The 20,791-nt window shown below is 39.0% G+C and overlaps 1 protein-coding gene across 1 annotated transcript in view; it reads right to left on the bottom strand.

Annotated features, from left to right (window-relative positions):
- The window catches only part of LOC146639834 (ephrin type-A receptor 6-like), a 148,537-nt gene that overhangs the window by 3,419 nt on the left and 124,327 nt on the right, over positions 1–20,791 (bottom strand). The window contains exons 8-15 of the mRNA XM_085345963.1: positions 20,354–20,704; positions 10,430–10,554; positions 9,926–10,088; positions 7,710–7,815; positions 4,654–4,724; positions 954–1,079; positions 190–375; positions 2–63 (exon numbers count right to left, since the gene is read on the bottom strand). Of these exons, the coding sequence (XP_085202089.1) occupies positions 2–63; positions 190–375; positions 954–1,079; positions 4,654–4,724; positions 7,710–7,815; positions 9,926–10,088; positions 10,430–10,554; positions 20,354–20,704 (1,190 nt within the window). The remainder of the gene's footprint in view (position 1; positions 64–189; positions 376–953; positions 1,080–4,653; positions 4,725–7,709; positions 7,816–9,925; positions 10,089–10,429; positions 10,555–20,353; positions 20,705–20,791) is intronic.

Below are 20,791 nucleotides of genomic sequence, written 5' to 3'. Positions count from 1 at the left end.
CCCGGAGGAAAGAGTCCAGTGCTCCATTTTCCATGTACTCCACCACAATCATTATTGGTCTGCCTGAGGAAAAGGAGAAGGACTTGATTTGACAGCTCAACGGAAAGAAAAGAGACCAACTGCAAAAATGCAACCCCCCCCCAAAAAAAAAAAACAAGAAATGGAAGTCAAGCTGTGTAAAGAGCTTACTCTTAGTGACCACTCCCTCCAGCCTGATGATGTTGGGGTTGTTAAACTGCCCCATGATCGAGGCCTCACGCAAAAAGTCTCGTCTCTGTTGGTCCATATAACCACCCTTAAGGGTCTTTATTGCCACAGAGATGTCCATCCTGCCTGGTACACGCAAACGGCCACTGCAGACTTCTCCAAATTCACCTACAGAACACAGTAGATTTCCTTTCACTTACATAATAAAACATATTCAAAGTAAAAACTAGAAAACAGATTAAATGCTGGGTATTGTTCCTGAATCCTTACTCTAAAGTGAAAACGACAGACGAAATAAAAATGAACATGACTCAGATAGACATGCAGCCTAATCACTGGAGGAGATATATGAAATTCATCACCACTAGGCCTACTGCACAGTTAGTTGTCTGACATATTTAAAACCATGCAACTGCACATGGGTTCCACCAGATGGAGCTCATATTACAGAAACCCCTGAGAAGGGGGCACCTTCATAATTACTCAGGGGTTTATAAGCCGACACAATCTGTTCAAATTAATGAACCATCAAACTCCATTATTCAAAGCCTGCAGTGTTAGCATCTCTAAGGTCCAATACTAATATGCTTCAGCATTTCTTTTTATATAGCAGACAAACATTACTGGCAAGTTTTGCAAATGCCTATGTATCACTTTCTTGGAAAAAACACCCGGGTTGAAGTCCGATTTCATCCGTTTCATCCGATGAATTATCACGACTTACTGATTTGTATTAGTTGTTTTACCTGCGCCTATCACCCTCTCGATGCATATGTAAGAGGGGTTTATCTCTTTGGCAAATTCCTCCACAGCCTGAGTGGGGTCTTCATATGTATCTGGATCCACATAGGTCTTTATTCCAGAAAATGGGACTAGAAGAGAAACAGACAATATAATGTATTCTTTTATGTATATTGTGGAGTAGCACATAAAAGTTAGAAATGAGGTTGAACTGCTTTAATACATGAGTACAAGTTGGATAAAGTTCTTACACATTTCTCCACAACAAGGACACACAACCAGACAGAGAGAACAGTGTTAAACACATGTGCTCAGAAGAGATTGTGAAAGGGTTTTTAAACACAAACTGAACTAAAGATGAATTCTGCCCAGGGAAAAAAAATGATAATTTTTATTGATTGAGTGAATGATTGATTTTTACACATAAGGTATGGAAATTCTCATATCTAACATTATCTAATCAGGTCCAGGAGGGTATAAAAGATCTCTTAACTTTGTCTCAGAGTGAGACGTTGAATGATAGGTTATTTGATTATGAAATTCTCATCCTGCATGACTTGAATGAGAAAACTTTCTTCCCAAACAGATATTAGTTTTATCAACCACAGTGCATATTTTCTTAATCTATTCAAAACCTGAAGCATTTGCAAGCATAAAGTCATTATCTGGCTTCTCTAAGCCTGCAGGATATTCTGTTATACTGAAGCCAGACTGTGCAAGAGAAGGTGATTCTTTATTCAACTGTGTTAGTCCATAATTGGTCGACTATTTGCTTCTCTTATATTGTGAGGTTTTTCTGTTATTTTGTCAAGAGATGGAAAAGGGGGCAGAAAAAGAGAAAGAAAGAGCTGGAAAAAAAAATCCCCAGAGCAGTATAAAAAGACATTGCAGACAGTTAGAATTCTGCATCTTCCTCTCTGGCTGAGGCTGGGGATGCTGCTGCAGTGGTGTGCATTATGACTGGCACGAATGATAACTGGAAGTTGTCCGTGGTACACCTCAAGCAGATGAGCTTGGGACTAAATGTACTTTATAGCTGCGTCAGCTTGTGTTGTGGAAGCTTGAAGGCTTCGTCTACCCACCTCTGTCTCCAGGGTGTCTAAGCTCAGCTCTATAATAGAACAAGCCTTTTCTACCAGTTTGTTGAGCCTGGTGGCATCCCCCCACCTGGGTGATGGCTCCCAAGCACACACGAGCAAAGAACAAATAGCACAGAAAAAACTGGTGCGACTCATATAGATTTCATTCTACTGGATAGAAAGAAATGACTCATAAAAGTACATATGTATCAGCAAGGCCATTGTTACTGTTTGGCATAAAGTAAAATTAGACTCATTCTTAAATAAGCTGCTGAAAAAAATCTCTGTCCAACTTCCAGCACCATCAAGGAAAAGACTCGGAGAGCAGTATTAGGACAGCAGATGACTGAAATAATTATCAAATGTGGACACAAGCACCAAAATATGAGTGTTTGTTCCTCTGCAAAATCCCATTAGCCACTTAAATTTTCAAAATGTTCCAATTTGGCCATCCTTTGCATTTTATGAAACAACATTTTTCACTACAGAATGTCATATAACTGATCAATTTTGGAAGTTTTACACTTAATTTTGAATTATTTTAACAAGTCAGATGTGTTACTTGAAAACTTCCTCAGAGCTGGTTTGTTTGAAGTAAAACAAGATAACTGCAGATACACATAATATGTTACATGCTGCTCCAGTGGTCCAGTAACAGTGCTGTCCAGCTTGACGGATTACCCTTTTACTCATACATACAACTAGATTCAGATATTTAACATTCATCTGGTGCCAATGAGTGAATTTTATGAATTCAGTGCATGAAGGCTTCTTTACCCTTGGCTCAGCTCTCTCACACTGGCGCACTCTGTCATCAACGTTTTTAAGGGCTTATTTTTTCACCGGCTAACACAGAGAGATAATCATGTACCGCCACACCAGCAGACACTTTAGAATCACCCGATAACCTGACAAGCATGTCCTTGGACTGGTTCCGGCCTGGAACCCTCATGCTGTGAGGTGACTGGCGGCACCACAGCGGTGTTGTACTGAGTAAGTCCTGTAACTAATCTGACTGTCGTAAGTTCATTAGTGTTTTATCCTTTCCCAGTTTAGTCTATGGTAAACTGACTGCAATTATTAGAGTGCTTTATTACTCTCACCTAACACTCAAAGTACGGCATGAGCTCCATCCATAAATGCATTTTTAACATTAACATGCAAACCTAGATGGATGCTTCAGAGGATTCAGAACAAACACGCAGTATTAATCACAGTAAGTAAGTGATCATAAAAGAGTATATGTACCAATTTTAGTTCTCATATCACCTGTAAACAATTTCCCTGTAATTTCATTTACCTGCTGCACTATAGAGAAGAACCAGATTAGTTACCTGCACACAAACAGTAGCAGTGCACACTTAGAGATGGGCCTTGTGTCCAAAGGACAAGAAAATGGTATGTCAGCATGTTACAATATTTTCCTCACAGTCTTTAATGCTCTTCTCGATCAATAAAAAAAAGCCCCAATCAAACACACACAGGTAAAATTGTTAGATTTGTGTCGAGAGCCAAACTTGTTTCCCTGCAGGCCTCAAATCGGATCCTACAAGAGCTCTCACTGAATTGCCTAAGTAAAACACAGGGCACAATAATACGTCCTCCCTATGGGGCAATCTATAACCCTGTTTTTATCTGTAATTGTAGCACCACTGTAATTATTAACTGGAACAGCAAGTTTTGTCAAAAAACCAATAGTGGGTTTCTGGCAAACTGTGAGTGATTTAGCACAGAAAATAGGCCCAATCTGTGTGACAAAAGCCCAAACATAGTGAGAGGGGACTTGAAATGGATTTTTAAGAGTCAAAATCTCACCAATAGCATGCTCAATGGTGAGCGAGACAGAGGGATTTCTTTTTGTATTTTGTAAGACGATGCAATGTGTGTGTTTACTCAAAGTATTAAAACGACAAAAACAAGGAACATTGGCGCTGCAGGTTAATCTTCTGCTTTCTGGATTACTGACTGACATTAGAGTTTTAAAAATATATTTTAAAGTCCACATATGTGTATACCTGAATTTGTAGTTATTGGTGCAGGACATTTTAACTGTAAAAAACTTCTTTTAATAAGTACAGTTAACCTAATATTTGCCCTATATTGGCTGGATACCTGACTCTTACCTGAATATAAATTTAAAAATAACATTGCTTTTTAAGATTACTTGCAGTTTTCATTTTTTTGCCTTAATCAGTTCTTTTAAAAGGCTATTTGGCTTTGATCTTTTTTCATTGCACACTAACATTCGCCTAATGTAGGTTTGAACAAGCTCCAAATCCAAATCAATCCACCCTATCTACCAGCACGTGGATGGACTGTAATGAACCAGTGTCTTTAAATGCATCCTTTTGGTCTTATTTTGTTTTTGAGCCATAACAGGAATTACAAAGAATTGAACTGTAATAACTGAGTTTCATTCAACAGAAAATAAGAGAGTCCATAAATTCTGCTCATGACAATATAAAAAATGCATAATGCACAAGAATTGTTGCTCTAAGGCAAACAGTGACCACGCTTTGTATAACTTCTTGCAAAACTAAAGTCCTGGGAATTACAACAAATGTTGTCGCACTCATCTTACCTGTGTGAAATCCCACATTAAATACAGACACACACAGACACCCACCGTGTCCACTGTGAAAGCGTGTCCTCCTCTTCTCCTCAGATTTCATCCGAGCTTTGATGTACCCCTGACACCTGCACATGTAAGACACATTAACACAACAGTTAAAGATCTGAATGAAAATGCTAAATGAAGGTAAATTAGTTTTCATTATCAACATGAAGCATGACTATTTTTTCTTTTTTGCCATTTGGCTTCTCTCTGTGATCCCACATAATCTGCCTTTTGGTTTACAAAAAAATTCTATTTGAAAACCGACATTATGCCATTATGTTCTTTTCTATCACTCGTTTTAAGAGCAATTTTTGCTCTTTCCTTGATTTAGATCTTTTTTTCTTCTTCTTTTCTTCCGTTTTAGTATTCAGATCCCCACATGTTCAAACTTTCAAGGCTCCACAGATTCGGACTCAATTGACAATCAAGCACTTGTATTAAGCAAAAAGAACAATTTAGATCCTCTTTGCAAAAACTACCCAAGAAGAAGACTGCTCTTTAAAAATGTCATCATAGGATTGCATTTTTCTGAAATGTTGCACTTTATTTACACACTTTACAAGTCACTTACACAAGATAATACTTTATTGATATTTGGGTGCAGGTAAACCTGGTTCAAAGACAATGAGATAATGAATTCACACACTGCGACTCTTCTGGATTGGTATTGTTCACACCTCACACATAAAAAAGCTGCAACTATATATGAAAATCATCTCTGCAGAACAGTATAACAGGTTTAAAGCAGACACCTGGTTACCTCTGCAAAATTTTTATTGCCAGTTACAGTTCTGCAAATTGTCCAGAAAAATGGGGAATAGGTGGATGAGTTTACTGACAAATATATAGGAATACAGTCTATAATAAGAAATCTTAGATTTTATGATTCTAAAAAGCTTGAAAATGAATATTTGGTATGACCACCTTTATTCTTCAACACAGCCTGAACTTTCTTGTAATTTCTTTACGTCGTCTTCAGGAGTAGCTCTTTGGGCATCTGGAAGGACATTGAAAGCTCTACTTTGGATGCTGGCTGTCTTTTGTTCTGTTCAAAATGTTCAGTACTGTTGAGGTCTGGACTCTGGAAAGGTAAATCCATGATTGATAATGTTTCATTCTGTGTGTGTGTGTTTTTTTTTAAATCCGGGTATGCTTTTACTGGATTTCTGCTGAGGCTTCAGTTAACAGTAGATGGATCAACCGAAGGGCCAGATGCATCTCTATGGTCACGTGTCAGGTCTGTGCCGGATTTTATTTTTCATATTTCTTAAGGACTTTCAGATATTATTGACCTGCTGTAGTTTTCTATTAAAGGGTTTTGAGGAAGTGCCAGGAAATGCCAAGTTTTCAACTAACAGTCTTTGCAAAAATACATTGTTATGCCTTTCAAACTGTGTTAACGTTGACATTCTTCAAAGATTCAATAAAATAAAAAGATACTGGCAGCCGCCACTGCTGACCTCTTGGCCTCCTAGTCAATGTACATGTTGTCTAAGTATAAAAATCCTAGTTTATCTTCCTCTTGAGTTATTGCATTCAGAAAATTTTCAGAAAAGTTGACCTCTGACCTTGGTCTTGAGGTCACTGAAATTCAAACTTGTCTGAGACTTTTAGTAGATGGACCCATGGTATGAATTTAAAAAACCTGTTTCCTTCTTCTCACCCACCAGCCTGCCCAGTCGGGTGATGACAATGATGCATCAGTGTTTTACAGCTGAAGGGTAAAAATGAGAACAAATAATGAGTTTTTGTGACAGAATAACAAAAGTAGTTAAGAAAAAATCTAAGATTGGTTCTTTGCTAAGTTTTCTGTTATATGTAGACAACCATGGTTCATCTCTTGAGTCAGGTGACTTTTTCCTTGAATGACTCATAGGTCAGTGTTAAGTGGCCTATCCCTCAAGCTCCTAATAAATACACCTATAGCAGGGCTGGGGAACTCCAGGTCTCAAGGGCCGGATGCAAGTAACATCCTGGGTCAACACACCTGATCAGTTCATTACCAGCCCTCTGTCGAACTTCAAGACATGTTGAGGAGGTAATGTAGGCATTTGAATCAGCTTTGTTGGATCACGGACACATCTAAAACCTGCAGGACAACGGCCCTCGAGGCCTGGAGTTCCCCACCCCTGACCTATAGCATCAATTTGAAAATATTACATCATCTTGTTCTTGAGTTATTGCATTCACAAGATCTGCAGAGAACTTGACCTATGACCCTCTGACCATTAAACCTACTATTATTAGATGCACCTATAGTGTCAATTTGAAACAACAATAATTTCCAAACATTACTCTGGAAATGCTCAGGTACAAGGAATGAATTGAAAATGAGTAAAAAAGCAGCGAGTGTCCAAAGAGATAAGAGACTTTCAGGATGTCTGGAGAACTATTGCTCACCAGCACTTTAAAAAATTACAAGCCAGTCTGGATTCTTGGCAAAAAAGAAACACTGTATTTATTGTATATACCTTAACTACATTTCAGGTGCAAACAAAGATAAAAGTAAACAAAGTAACAATGTTGGTGGCTCATTTCCCATACAGAGTCATTTTAACATAGATAGTGATGTCATCCTTTTTTCAGCTTTTTTGTAGACTGGAGTTTAGATATGTTCAGCTTAATGTAATGTTTGCAAATTGTGTAATCAAAGATTATCATTCGGTTTGTATCACAATTAAGTCAGAATCCAGACAGAGTATCCACACTTTCTGGCCATTTTTCATTGTTTATTAATAAGTGCCACTAATGGTAAAAACGCTGTGAACCAGAAGCAGACTGAAGACAACTTTGTGAGCCAACCTGGGGAGGTTAATGGAATGAAGAAAACTGCTGGTACATGCATTACATGCTGAGTAATTAGGCAGAAAATTGGTTCAGCCATTTGTAAAATAAGGGTGTCTGCTTGGTGGCAAAAAAGGAGTCCATTAACAGACTTCTGGTTGTGGCCTCACTCTGGAGATTATGAGAGAAAAAGGTGTGTGTGTGTGTGTGTGTGTGTGTGTGTGTGTGTGTGTGTGTGTTTCTGTGTGCGTGTGCACACAAAAAAACAGGGGATGTCTTACCGTCCAGTGATTAAAAGGAAGAGGGTAAGGATGACCAAAAGGGAAAAACCTCCTACAGATGCTGTGACAACCACCAGAACTTGACCCTGATCAGCAATATCAGGATCTGAGGAAAGTGAGAACAAAGTGACGGTGAAAACGGCGGAAAGATCATTCATCTGAATATTAAGAACTCTCCCTCCCAGACTTGATACCAGAGGAAGGACAAACTGCTTTGCGACACAAAATGTACTGAAAAGACAGACTGTGGTTTCTCTGTTACTAATTTAAAACAGTATCCATGTTTATACCCAATGAAAAGAAACGATCCAGGCATTTTGTAAGTTTCCTCTGTAAAAGATTAGTTGTCTCTCCTGAAATGAAAAGCCTATTTAAAGTTATTGTTGCGATTTGAATTGATTGGCTTCTGTTTTGACATTTGATTTGTTCTGACTAGGTTATTATAATCTTAATCTAAAAGAGTGAGATGTGCATGATGCGGCTGGATTGCAAGAAATTCATCATATTAGATGGAAAATTCAGCTGTACATTGAAATTATTATTATTATTTTTTTATCAATTGCATGTGAGTGACAGTCATTGATATTTATTTCTCCATGAATGTCTTAAATGCACTTTCCAGGACTCAGTGCGGTCCTGTGAAAAAACTAAGTACACTCTTTCGTAGGATTTAAGAGGGTAAGCAGCTGTCAGATGCTGCTAAGAAAATGCACTTTAAGTAGGGGTCACCAGGAGGAGTAGTCACCTCCATAAAAGGAGAAGTTTAGGCATTTTGCAGGTTTGGAGCATTCAGGTGAGTTAACATAATGTCACAATCTTCCAAAGAGTGAACATCCCAGACAGTCAGCCCAAGGTCAGAGTGCGCAATGTCAAAGGAATTGTGAAATCCTAAGGACTACATCTCAGATGCTACAGGTCTCAGTTGTCATGTTAGATGTTAAAGTTTAGGACATTACAATCAGAAAAAGACTGAACAAGTGTATCATGTTTGAAAGGGATGACAAGAAAAAGTTTCTTCTCCCTAATAGGTTTGCAAAGCTGCATCCAAACATACTACAAGGCTTCTGGAACAAAGTCCTTTTGACAGACAAGACCAGGGTGGAGATGTTTGGCCATAATGCACAGCATCATGTTTGAAGACAATCCAACAGACCATGGCATGGTGGTGGAGGGGTGAAGATTTGCGCTAGTTGCAAAGCCACATAACCTGGCCGTCTAGCAGTCATCAAACAAATTCCTCTGTATAACATCACATTCTTGCAACAGGGCAATGATCTCAAGCACATCAGCAAATCTGGGGCCTTAACAGAGCTGTGCAAAAATGAATGCTTGCAAACCTCAATGAACTAAAACAACATTGCAAAGAAGAGTGTGCACAATATGAGAGACTGATAAAATCACACAGAAAACAATTAGTTCAAGTTACTGGTGCTATAGGTGGTTCTACAAGCTACTGAATCATGACGAGTACTTATTTTTTCACAGGACTGCACAGGAAACAAAAAACTGTTTAATCACATCTGCCTTTAAACAAAATTTCTCTTGCACTGCAAAATAACATCCTTTTTTTTTTCCGGTGTTCGTCTTGCATCCATTGTCAGTATCAGCTTGGTGATATATATTTGGTTAATAATAAGAAGTAGCAGGAGACAGGGACATTTCCTTTACTGACATGTAAATGTTTCATTTCACATATATTAAACATTTACTTGTGGATAACTTTTCTTACATTTCTCCAACAGTTATTGTAAAATTAAAGTATACGTGAACTGTGCGACTTATGAGTTGCACTATATAATGTCAACAGACTTATATCAAATTCACTCTTATAGTGAAATGTGAGAATATTCAAGTGAATATGTACACATTCATCATCTAAAGGGTGCCATACATGCTTAAGCAGACCATCAGAACTGGGAACTTATGGAAGCTTATAAGCACTTAAATAAATGGCTCACGCCTCAATAAGCCCTGATGAGTTTCAGTGACTCGTAGCAAAGAATGATCATAAAACGTCTCCAAGGATTATATAGAGTTGGTAATCGACAGTGATGGCTCAACATCTGTGGCTTTCCAACTCCCTTTCTCTCTTGTGAATTGTTTTAAAACATACTCCAAATCCATCTGGAACAACAAATCTGCCTGATTATCAGTGCCGTTCCTCCCTAGCACATACAAACCACAACTCCCAAGTGCCCCATCCCTTGCAATCATACCCTCAGCTGCTGTTGTAAACTCAAAGTTGGGGCTGTATGCTGTGTAGCCAGCAGCAGTGCGAGCGCGCACATGGAAAACATAAACAGTCGAGGGTCTGAGGCCTGTCACCACAACACTGGGGGCTTTGGTCCGTGTTGATGAGTAGCTCAGCTGCTCTTGCTCCTAGAAAAGCAGAAACAGATTGCCAAACATGATAAACAAAGCCACATTATGGCACAAGAGATAAACGTGTTTTTGCATAAACCCATTATCACAGCAATGTCTTAACAGAAGACATCATTTCTGTCCTATTAACTATCAGAGCAGATGGTGAACAAAGCAGGGATAATGACACATTATGGATGCTCTACACTTATGTTTGGCTTTCTCAATTATTCACTGTGGTGCATTCTAGAGCAACGGCAATAAAAAACGCTTTTGCCACAAAGAGAATTACACATTGTACATAAACATAGTCTGAGAGAAGAAGAAGAACGTCATTCAATATGACAAAAAGGGTTTACCTTCTCATAATATTTCACTTCATAATCCACTATGTCTGAGGGTGGCTTTTCCACTTCTGACCAGGAGAGGGCGATGCTGTTTTGAGAGGCCCAGTCCTTCCTGACTACACCCACCAGAGCAGGACCTGAGGGTAAAGTGAAAGAGTGCAGGGTTTTGAGTCAGCTGTGATAAGAAAGCTGTGAGAACAACAGCGCTTCAAAGCTTGAAAATGATGTATTTTTACATGACTGGCATTTCTTGATAAGAAGTGTCTGTATCCATCACCGTGTTTCTACAATCAACAAAAAATACTTGACTTATTTGACTGACTTTCTTCCAATTGGTTGGCTTATTGAAAAGTGTCTTTATCAAAAGGGTGAACCTGTAAACACATTAACACTTTGGGAAGCATAAGCAAGCAAAAAAACACAATAAACAATATGTTTCTAGCACATCTGGGGGACCGAGAGTCGCCTGGCCAAGAAGCCCAGTAGACTGAGGAAACAAGTGATCCAGGCCATTTCCTGCTCTAGCCTCTGTGGTGAACTCTGAAGTATATTCACTGAATTTAGAGTCGGTACTGCAAAAGGGATTTCACAAGTGTCTTCAGTCATCAGAGAAAAGATGTAAGCATCAAAGAACCAGTTATACGGCTGCAATTGCAAATGAAAAGCTAAATAAACATCTGAAGCTGAACTTATGTAGTTTGTAGTAGACAATCTCAGGTAAAATAGCTGTTGTGAAATATCACAAGTAGGGCAGAGAAATGCATTCGGCATCACAGGAATACCCAAGATAAAAGTAAGACAGGGAAAAAACATTGATTTTGAAACATTTTTATTGTCCAGCTACTGTGTAATGTTCAGTCTCAGAGAGACATTTTTGTCACAGAAACCACTAGACCTACACCAACTGTTTATCATGTTTGTCATTATTGCTGAGTTTTGGGGGAATATTTTACACAAGGCTGCTGAGGACATCATAAAATCACCTAGCAGAGAGTCAAATATTTACCATCAATTATTCATAAAGCCTCTGCTTCAACACAATATGATTTGGCAAACTAACAGATCCAGTCCCCCCTGTTGCTGTGCGTGCTGTTTGAGAGATCATTGTTGGAATACAAATTCAGGAGCAGATTGATGTCATAAATTGTCCTCATGCTCAGAGAAGCAGATAACCTATTCTATACCGAAGTCCACAGACTGGATGCGGCACTTCACAAAAAGGTGACATGTCCCTATAGCGAGTCGGATGCATTGGGGTGCAGAGGCAACTCTTACATCTTGTTAAGAAGCCAAAACGTTCTAGCAGGAGCTCAGCCCAGACACAACGCTTCACAGTCCAGCGGCTCAACCACTTGTATTTATTTTTGCAAAAAGAAAAATGGTGCACACATGAAACATGGTGTTTGATGCTGACTCCTGCAAAAATGCACACTCTGGGTGACAAATATGCAACATGCACACATCTTCAGACTCAAAGTGGTTTAAAAATGTATTTCTGTGTGAGACTGTAACTTCAGATGACTGTATTCTTCTGTGATACAGATACTCCAAAATATATCCATGTCAGAAATTTTTAAAATATAATGTTGTTATAATATAATCTTGTTATAAAGACGCCATAAAGCTAAAACTATCATAAAACTAAAGAAATGGGGGTCCACACAAAAAAATCACCTGCCAGCTGGTGGAATCTTTTCTGTGACATTTTAATCAGGTAAATGTGTGACTGTAAAAATGCATTTAAACGAGAGTTGTCTGCGTAAATGTCGAGGTTGCAATTGAGAAAGATGTTTTTCAGTTGGCTTTAGTGTAATTGAGCAGATCTTTACTATATGCATAACCCACTTAGGGGATAAAACTTTGTGAGCATCGTGTTACTAGAAGGGATTTCTGTTTGCAGCATACTGTACTGTATAAATTTATGCCTTTACTGTGTGAGAGAACTTGAGCTCGATTTTTAATTTTTTTTTATTTTCTCTAAATCTCTAGAAACCTTCTGCGCACTTATGGAAGAAGTTATTTTAGGTTCGGCACAAATCAGTCTGCTGCTCAGACACCTTCTGCTATGGATGAGTGACTCAAAGAGAACAATTATGGTCATTACAGTTTAATCACAAGTCACAAGGCAAACGATAATTGACGATTGAGCTTACTCTATAAGCTCTAGTTGGTTTATTGGCAACATGCAAAAATAGGTTAACCCTCAACTTCAAATGCTCAAAGAAATAAAGAAAGGACATGGGGGAAGAAGAGGGAGAGGGAGAGAGAGAGCAAGTGAGCAGGAAAAGCTGTAAAGAAATCCCATGGGGTTGCATCTCCCCAGCATCTGAGCATATAAATAGAAGTCAGTCTTATTCCCAGAGCAAAGGAGGATGAAAACTGAAGAGAATCCACTGGAGGAAAAAGGAGAAACAGCGAAGTAAGAGAGAGAGAATCTTCTGAATCAGGACACAACATGCATGGATTCAGCATGTGAGAACTTTGTGTGACCTGTTGTTTTTGCCTTACAAAAAGAAATCATTATGATGAAGGCAGTAACAGAGCTAAATCTTTGTTTTTTTGTCTGTTTCTTGTTTCAGGCGGATCAACAGTAAGACATCTGCGGTATGGCGTAAAATCAAAAATCGACTGCCAGAGAAAAGAGCATGGAACAGACAGGACTTCTAATGTACAGTAATTCGAAGCTTTGCAAAGCTTTGCACAGGACTCTGTGCAGTCCTGTGCAAAACTAAGAGCACCCTTACTGCTTCCATAAGAATTCACAGGGTAAGTAGCTAATGTGAGCACCTCTATAGCAGCAGACGTTTTAGCAGTTTCTCTGGTTTGAAGCATTTCATTGTGTTAACACAATCCCAGGAGGGAATGTCCAAGCAAATTCATGCCAAGTTCAGACTGTGCAATGCTCAGAGAAACCGCAAAGAAACCGAAGAGATACATCTTAGACTCTACAGGCCTTTGTTAGCATGTTAATGGCTAAATTTCATGAGACTACAATAAAAAAGAATCCCACAAAAGAATCAGCTTGCTCTGTTTGGAAGGGCTGCAAGGTTTGCAAAGTTGCATCTGATTAAACCACAAGACTTCTGGAAAAATATCCTTTTAACAGATGAGACCAAAGTGGGGATGTTTGGCAGTAATGCACACTGGTGCATTTGAGCCAATCACGACATATCAGCACAAACTACTGATGCCAATTGTCAAGCACGGGGGTGGAGAAGTGATGATTTGGGCTTGTTTTGCAGCAACAGAACCTGGGCACCTTGAGGTCATTTGACCATGAACTCCTTTGTATGCCCAAGTACTCTAGAGTCAAATGTGAATCTGTCTGACAGCTAAAGTTTAGCCCAAACTGGGTGATGTAACAGGACAATGATCCCAAGCACAGCAGCAAAACTACAACAGAATGACTGAAATAGAAGAGAACTGAATAGTGAATCAAGGCGGTGCAATGGCCCAGTCAAACGTTAACCTGACTGAAGTGCTGCGGTGGAAACCCAAGAGAGCTGTGCATAAATGTTGAAGTGAAAAGTGGACCTACCCTCCTCCACATTGATGTGAAAGACTGATAGAGTCACACAGAAAATGATTACTTTTAGTTATTGGTGCTAAAGGTGGATCTACAAGGTACTGAATGATGGGGTGTGATTAGTTTTTCACAGGACTGCATAAAATCCTATGAAAAATTCATTTTTCATGTCTTCAACATTCTTTCCACGCTCCTTAAAAAAAAGGTAAATTAAACTATTGATTGATATTAGCGTTTTAACACCTCTGATATAGGTGCCGTAAAATTTGGTGAAACAGTCTCATTCTTGGTGAAAAGCTCCACTGAAATCAAATTTTGAATGAATTTATAGCATTTTTATTGACATTATGCCCTTTGGAAAATTTGTCAGCTATAGTCAGATAGAATTGTTTTAACCACCACTGAAAGCTGTTAGTGATTTCTTATTAATAAGTAATCTTCGGGATTTAAAAACTACTATGATGAAGACAAGTCATTCAGTCTGGAATGAACTAAACAACAATGTGCAAAAATCTTAGGTGACTTCATAATTTAAACCAGAAGTTATTTGATTTCAATTATTTCAGCAAAGGTTCAGTGCATCATTCAATCTCACATTCTGATAACGGTTTGATTCAATTTGATATATAATTCAATACAAGTGATTCTTCTGTGCTGTGATTCTGCAGTCTAAATTTTGACAGGCTTAACAGATAACATGTTCCGCCTCTGCTCGGCTTTCTTTTTTTAAGTACGGTTTACTATTAACCCAGAGTGGGTCTATATTTGTGGCTGTCCACAAATATTGTAGGTGGACATTTTTAATCTGTGCACCGAACACCTTACACAAATATGCAGTGACTTTCTGTGTGCCTCCTCGCAGAATACTGCAGTGAACTTTGTGGGAGGCATCTTCAGTGAGAAATCCTCTGCTGAGCATCAACTACAGCAAGCTCAGAGCAGAGTGCAGTTCACGCTACATAAATACAGAGATCATCGTGCTCGCTCTGCAACGCATTGCTGCCTTTAGAGGTGAGAGGACAACAGCTGATGACTTTGACCTGTGCAGTGAAACCAACTATGGAGCAGAGAATGCAAAAATAGTCATTGAGATGAGCAACTGAGACACCATGACATTGAAAAAATACCCCTCAGAACAACAGTGTGACAATTAATTAACCAAATATCTCCACAATATCTCATCTGAGTCAATGAAAACTATTCTATTTAAAGATAAAGTGGCACCTTAACCAGGCATTTAACTTTTCAAGGTTAAATAAGCACCCTAGGAACTGAGAAGAGAAACGATTACTAATTCTGATTAATAGCTTTAACATATTAGCAGCATAATGAGTCATTAATAAACAATTTACCAATGATGGAAGGGTAACAGAAAATATATTGCTACTTTCCTCTCACTACATAATCCAGTTAATTTTTTCATTCTGCTTTTAACTGTCTATTATTCCATAATTGCCATAATATCACAATCAATTATTCGAATCACCTTGCAGCATCTGTCTTAACTGGTAATGAGACTGTCCATCCACAGTCTCGCTCCCCCCCCAAAAAAAAAAAGCTTAAGCAGACAGCATTTTTCATTCCATGAACATCCCACCTTAGTTGAATTTATTTTAAACCTATGCAGCGGTTTGAAGAGTTTAACATGATTTTCAATTTTTCTTTTTTAAACATCATCAAAAAAGAGCTTCCTGGAATATTTTTCCTTAATGCATAGCTAACTCATGCATACACCGACAGCCCCTTTGTTAGTTACAAAGTAACCAACATGGCAGCAACTCAGCACATTTAGGTGTGAAGACATGGTCATGACGACCTTTTGAAGTTCAAACTGAGCATCAGAATGAAGAAAGGCGGTAAAGTATCTTTTATCTTTGGCATGGTTGTTGGTGCCAGATGGGCTGCATGAGTGTTTCAGAAACTGCTGATGTGATGGGATTTTCCCACACAAGTGTTTACAGAGAAGAACCATTTAAAGAGAAAACATCCAGTGAGCAGCAGTTGTCTGGACCAAAATGACTTGCTGATGCCAGAGGTCAGATGAGACTCATCGGACTGCTTTGAACTGATAGGAAACAGTAACAGTAACATGCAACAGAAACCAAATAACCAGTTGTTATAAGCATATGGTCATGTCTGAATGGAAAAGACGCTGAATCTTGAGGCAGATGGGCTACAGCAGCAGAAGACCATGCAGCATGCCACTCCTGTCAATTACGAACATGAAACCGAGGCTTCAATTCACACCGGCTCACCAAAAATTAGAAGAAAGGAAAACTGTTGCCTGGCCTGGTGTATCCATTTCTGCTGTGACAATTAGATGGTACAGTAAGGATTTGGTATAAACTTTGACAAAACATAAATACATCCTGCCTTGTATCAGAAGCTTAGGCTGCTGGTGGTGTAATGGTGTGGGGGATATTTTCTTGGTGTACCGTGTAATGTTGCTGACTGTGTCCTCATCATGAATACACAGCTGACAAATCTCAAGCTAAAAATAGACCAAAAATCCCAGAGGATCACCTTCCAGCACCTTATTGAATATAAACCATGAAGAATTAAGGCACTTCTGAAGGCAAAAGCACTTCCAACACACTATTATTAAGGGGACCCTACTAAAGTGGCTTATATTAAATGTCACATGTTCATTTAAATTTGCATAAAAAACTCCATGTGATGCTGAGAATCAGCTGCTGACTCAAGCAAACGTGTCATTGCACAGATTCAATAATTCAATCTTTTAGTGAATATATTTCTTATTTTTAAAACTTTACCCATTTGTCATGTAAAATATGCAGAACAGGATCACTTTTATTTATCCAAACCACAACAAAGAAGCTGCTGTAATCTCCGTAACAGAGCTACGGTGTATGTGTTGTATCAATCAACAATCAAAGAAAAGTGAGTATTTCTGGTTTCTTTTCAGAGGAGTAATATAACAAAATGCAGATAAAATAACAGGAACGAGCTGAGGAAATGACCAGCACACCATGTGTGGGTGATACATGCGTGCAAATGTCTTATTTGTATGAATTTGCTTGCCTGCTTGTTTGTGTGTGTGTTTCTGGCTCTCTCTCTGTGTGCGTGTGTGTGTGTACAGTATGTCTACTGAGGAAAGGCAGTTTGACAAGTTAATCCACTCTAAACATCCTAATGGGAACATCCCCACAGGCTGCTTCTCTTCTGCTATGGAGATTATTTTTGCATTCCAACTTCCTCCCACTGGGCTTGCTGCCTTTGCCAGAGAGATGGGTGCCAGGCATGACACATACACACCTGACATCTGGTTTGCATGGTATGATGACAGCCCATCAGCACACATTTCAGTTTGTAAAAATAAAAACCTCGACACATTATTTCTCCCTGTATACTAAAGAGAATTATGAGGAATGACTGCGAAGTATTTTCTTAATGAGCAGGAGCATAAATATAATCTTATAACTGTCTGGACTCCTTGTTGTCACTTCATCATTAATGCTGCTTCATTCTCACTGCGTCTCACTGCTTTTGACACAGCAAGCCAGCGAATTCTACACATGGGCACAGGTTTTAAAATTTTAATCTGGATCACAGTTTGAAGAGTCACCCTAATGAGCTGGTTGATTGGCCGGCTCACCACTTTGGTCCGGACTGAACAGGCTCAACAAGTATTGAACAGACTACTGTAAAATGTGGAATTTGGTACAGGAATTTCCCAGGAAATGAATCCTCCTGACTTTGGTGATAATTGGACTTGAGATGTTAAAAATAATGATGCATAATTTTTTAACAGGTTTAGATTTTTTCCTAAGCCTACTTTTAAAAAATGAAAAATGAGGAGAATTAATTAAATTACTACTTTACTTTCTGTTTTATTAAATTGAAATCATGATGCGCATGATCACTATTATATAATATAAAGATTAGCCAATTTATCAATTAAAAGAACATTATTGGTCAAGATTTTGACAATTCATGAATCATTTAAATGGTTAAAGAGTGATTTGGGGGCCATAGGCCAAAAAAATTCATAATAACCTTTCAGCATATTCAAGTAGTCTGTTATCTATGAATGTTTAAATATACTATTTTACACAATTGCTGAATTCTACTTCCATTCATACATCAGGCTGCCTACGTATCACACATACAGGACCTGCTTGGCCATGGAAACCCATGAAGCGCCCAGCACCAGAGGAGGTTTGGAGCTCTGCAGTTATTGAGTCAGCAGAGCGTTGGTGACTTTTACGCTTTGTCTTTCAGATTTCCAACCATTGCAGTTCTAGGTTATTTTTCACAGCCAAATATGAATAAGTGTTCTTAGAGGTGACCCTGAGCTGCACTACACTGCAAGCATTTCACTAGAGTAAAAATTACAGCGTGTGAATCTGAAAAGTTACATGCCCACACCAGTGATTACGTCTGTTCGGACTCTTTGTCATTAAAAAAAGATCAGAGTTCAGAACGTTAAGGACATGGTTCGGCCAGCAGTGATGGTGATGTTTAACCCAGCAGAGGCTGCGACCGGTCAAACCAGCTGTCACTAATTATCAGTTCAAAGAGTAATGAGAGACTAAACACGACGGGCCTTCTGTTGGTTTTTGCAGTCTGTTCTTTGCAGACAAGAGTTTATGAAATAAAAGCTTCTCTTTGCACCACCGCTGTGCAACCAAGAGCATTTCTTCTTTCTCAGAAGCAACGGTGTCATCAACTCTTGATTGCATCGCTTTAGTTTAAGGAGTCACACTCTTCCATTTTCATAACTTATCATTTATTTAAGCTCATCAGTTTGATAGTTTTGGTGCAAAGTCATCAGTATTTTGATCAAGCAGTTCATGAATAATGAGTTGTGAAATATTTAGAGGGCTTTAGCGTTTACTTGAGTTCATTAGATACATATTTAATCAACATTTGAAACATTAAATTAAATACATTTAATCAACATTCGGGCAAATATTGTGCCGGAGTGTCAATGTGAGCGACCACGGGAAAGGGATCAGCCTTCAAAAGATTCTTACATCCAGTTATATGTTGTTTACATTTCCCAAGCTTCAAATATCTTCATCATTCACTCTTCTCGGTTTAAATACTTAAATAAATGTCAAAGCAGTATTACAACAATGACAACTATGATTTAGCACAGACACTCACAGCTCCTCACTGTCTCGTTTGAGCTGCTGATAACTGAGATCACTGAGTACGACTCTAGTTCTCATCAGGATTTAATCTCAATACAAACTTCATACGCATGCTGAAAGGGGAGGAAACGTGCACATACATCCCAGCATAATTTATTAATCCACCTGCTTCCCTTCCTTCATCTCAACCTTCTCCATCAATTATTTCACTACTATTCCCGACCTTGAAGTTTAAGGTTAAAGCTGAATTTCAGGTCTCTTATTTTTTACTAATTCAAGCCTGAGACGATGTTCCTTTGTGAACTTGTAGATCTAGTTGACCCCGGGTCTGCTGGGTTTCACTAATTAGGAATAGGTTCAGGTCACACTGACTCTGTCAGCAATTCAAAGGTCAGGAGTGCGTTCCATTTATTGACGCATTAAGCTGGAGGGAGAGATGGAGACTTAAGAGGTCTCAGGGTCCCCAGGAAAGAGGAAAGTAAATCCCCTTCCTCATTACTGTAATGAATAACCTAAACTGCAATGCAAAAAACAATATTCATGAAGTATGAATTAGTTCCTGTCTAACCACAGTGTATTATTGGTCAAGAATAATTACAATTATGTAAATGTAATGGGGATTGACATTTATTTATATATAACTCAAAAAATGAGAAAATTACAGTGAGCAGCAGGGGTTAGCTCTGCTGCTTCACAGCAAGAAGGTCCTGGGTTTGAATACACTGGTCATCCTGAGGCCTGGTTTAAAACTTCTTCCTGTGCCTGTGTGGGTTTTTTTCCGGTACCCCAGCTTTCTCTCACTGTACAGAGACATTGTTAGGTTAACTGGTGATTCTAAATTGACGATAGTTGTGAATCTGAGTGTGAATGGGTGTCCGTCTCTCTGTGTTAGCCCTGTGACAGACTGGTGGCCAGTCCAAAGTGTACTCTGCCTTTTACCCCTGAGAAGGGCATGAAAGCTGAAGGCTCTGCCTCCCATTCTACTTTTAAATACACTGAAGAATCACGAGTAAGCCTGCAGTCTGGGAGTGAAGGGCTCTATTGGAGTGATACGGTAGTATGAGGTCTTTAAGATAAGATGATTATAATCCATCATCAATTCTGTTTAATCTCTTATGAAATTATTAATAAATTCATCAATATGCTTTCTCGTTAAATAAACTGTATTAATACAGATCCTATTTGCAGGTAGGGTTACATCTGCCTGCTATTATTACCACCACCATTTTAAAAAAGCAAAACAACCAGAACTGGAAAACAAAACGAAAGACCGCCTGAGTGAACAGGACTTACCAGCTTGGTGTGTCGTGACGGTCACATTTGCCAGCGAGCGTGCAGTCATACCCAGCCCAGAGACCCCGTTCACAGCCTCAACGTGGAAGGTGTAGCTAGCGAGCATTGCAAAGTCCAGTATTGCTACAGAGGTGCCAGTAATGCCGAGTGGCCGTGGGATAAAGTGCAGGTCAGGCTCGCACGGCTCACACTGTGTCACAGCACCGCTGCTGTCACTCCCACCACAGCGCTGGCACAGTATGTTGTAAGTGATGTCCTTTCTGCCTCCTGTATCACTGGGAGGCATCCACTGCAAGAAGAGAGCTGTGTCATTGATGAGTGAGACCAGGTTCCTGGGAGCTGATGGAGGCCCTGAAAGAGAGAAGAAAAGTATTTAGAGACAGACATTTTTTTTTTTTTTTTTTGGCGACTGCACTTGCCACTTTTTGAGATGGATAT

This window comes from Diplotaxodon limnothrissa, linkage group LG1, assembly GCF_057381915.1.
Source record: "Diplotaxodon limnothrissa isolate DT_005_m linkage group LG1, D_limnothrissa_male_GT1.1, whole genome shotgun sequence".
Lineage (NCBI taxonomy): Eukaryota > Metazoa > Chordata > Actinopteri > Cichliformes > Cichlidae > Diplotaxodon > Diplotaxodon limnothrissa.
This window is presented reverse-complemented; position numbering and strand designations above follow the sequence as displayed.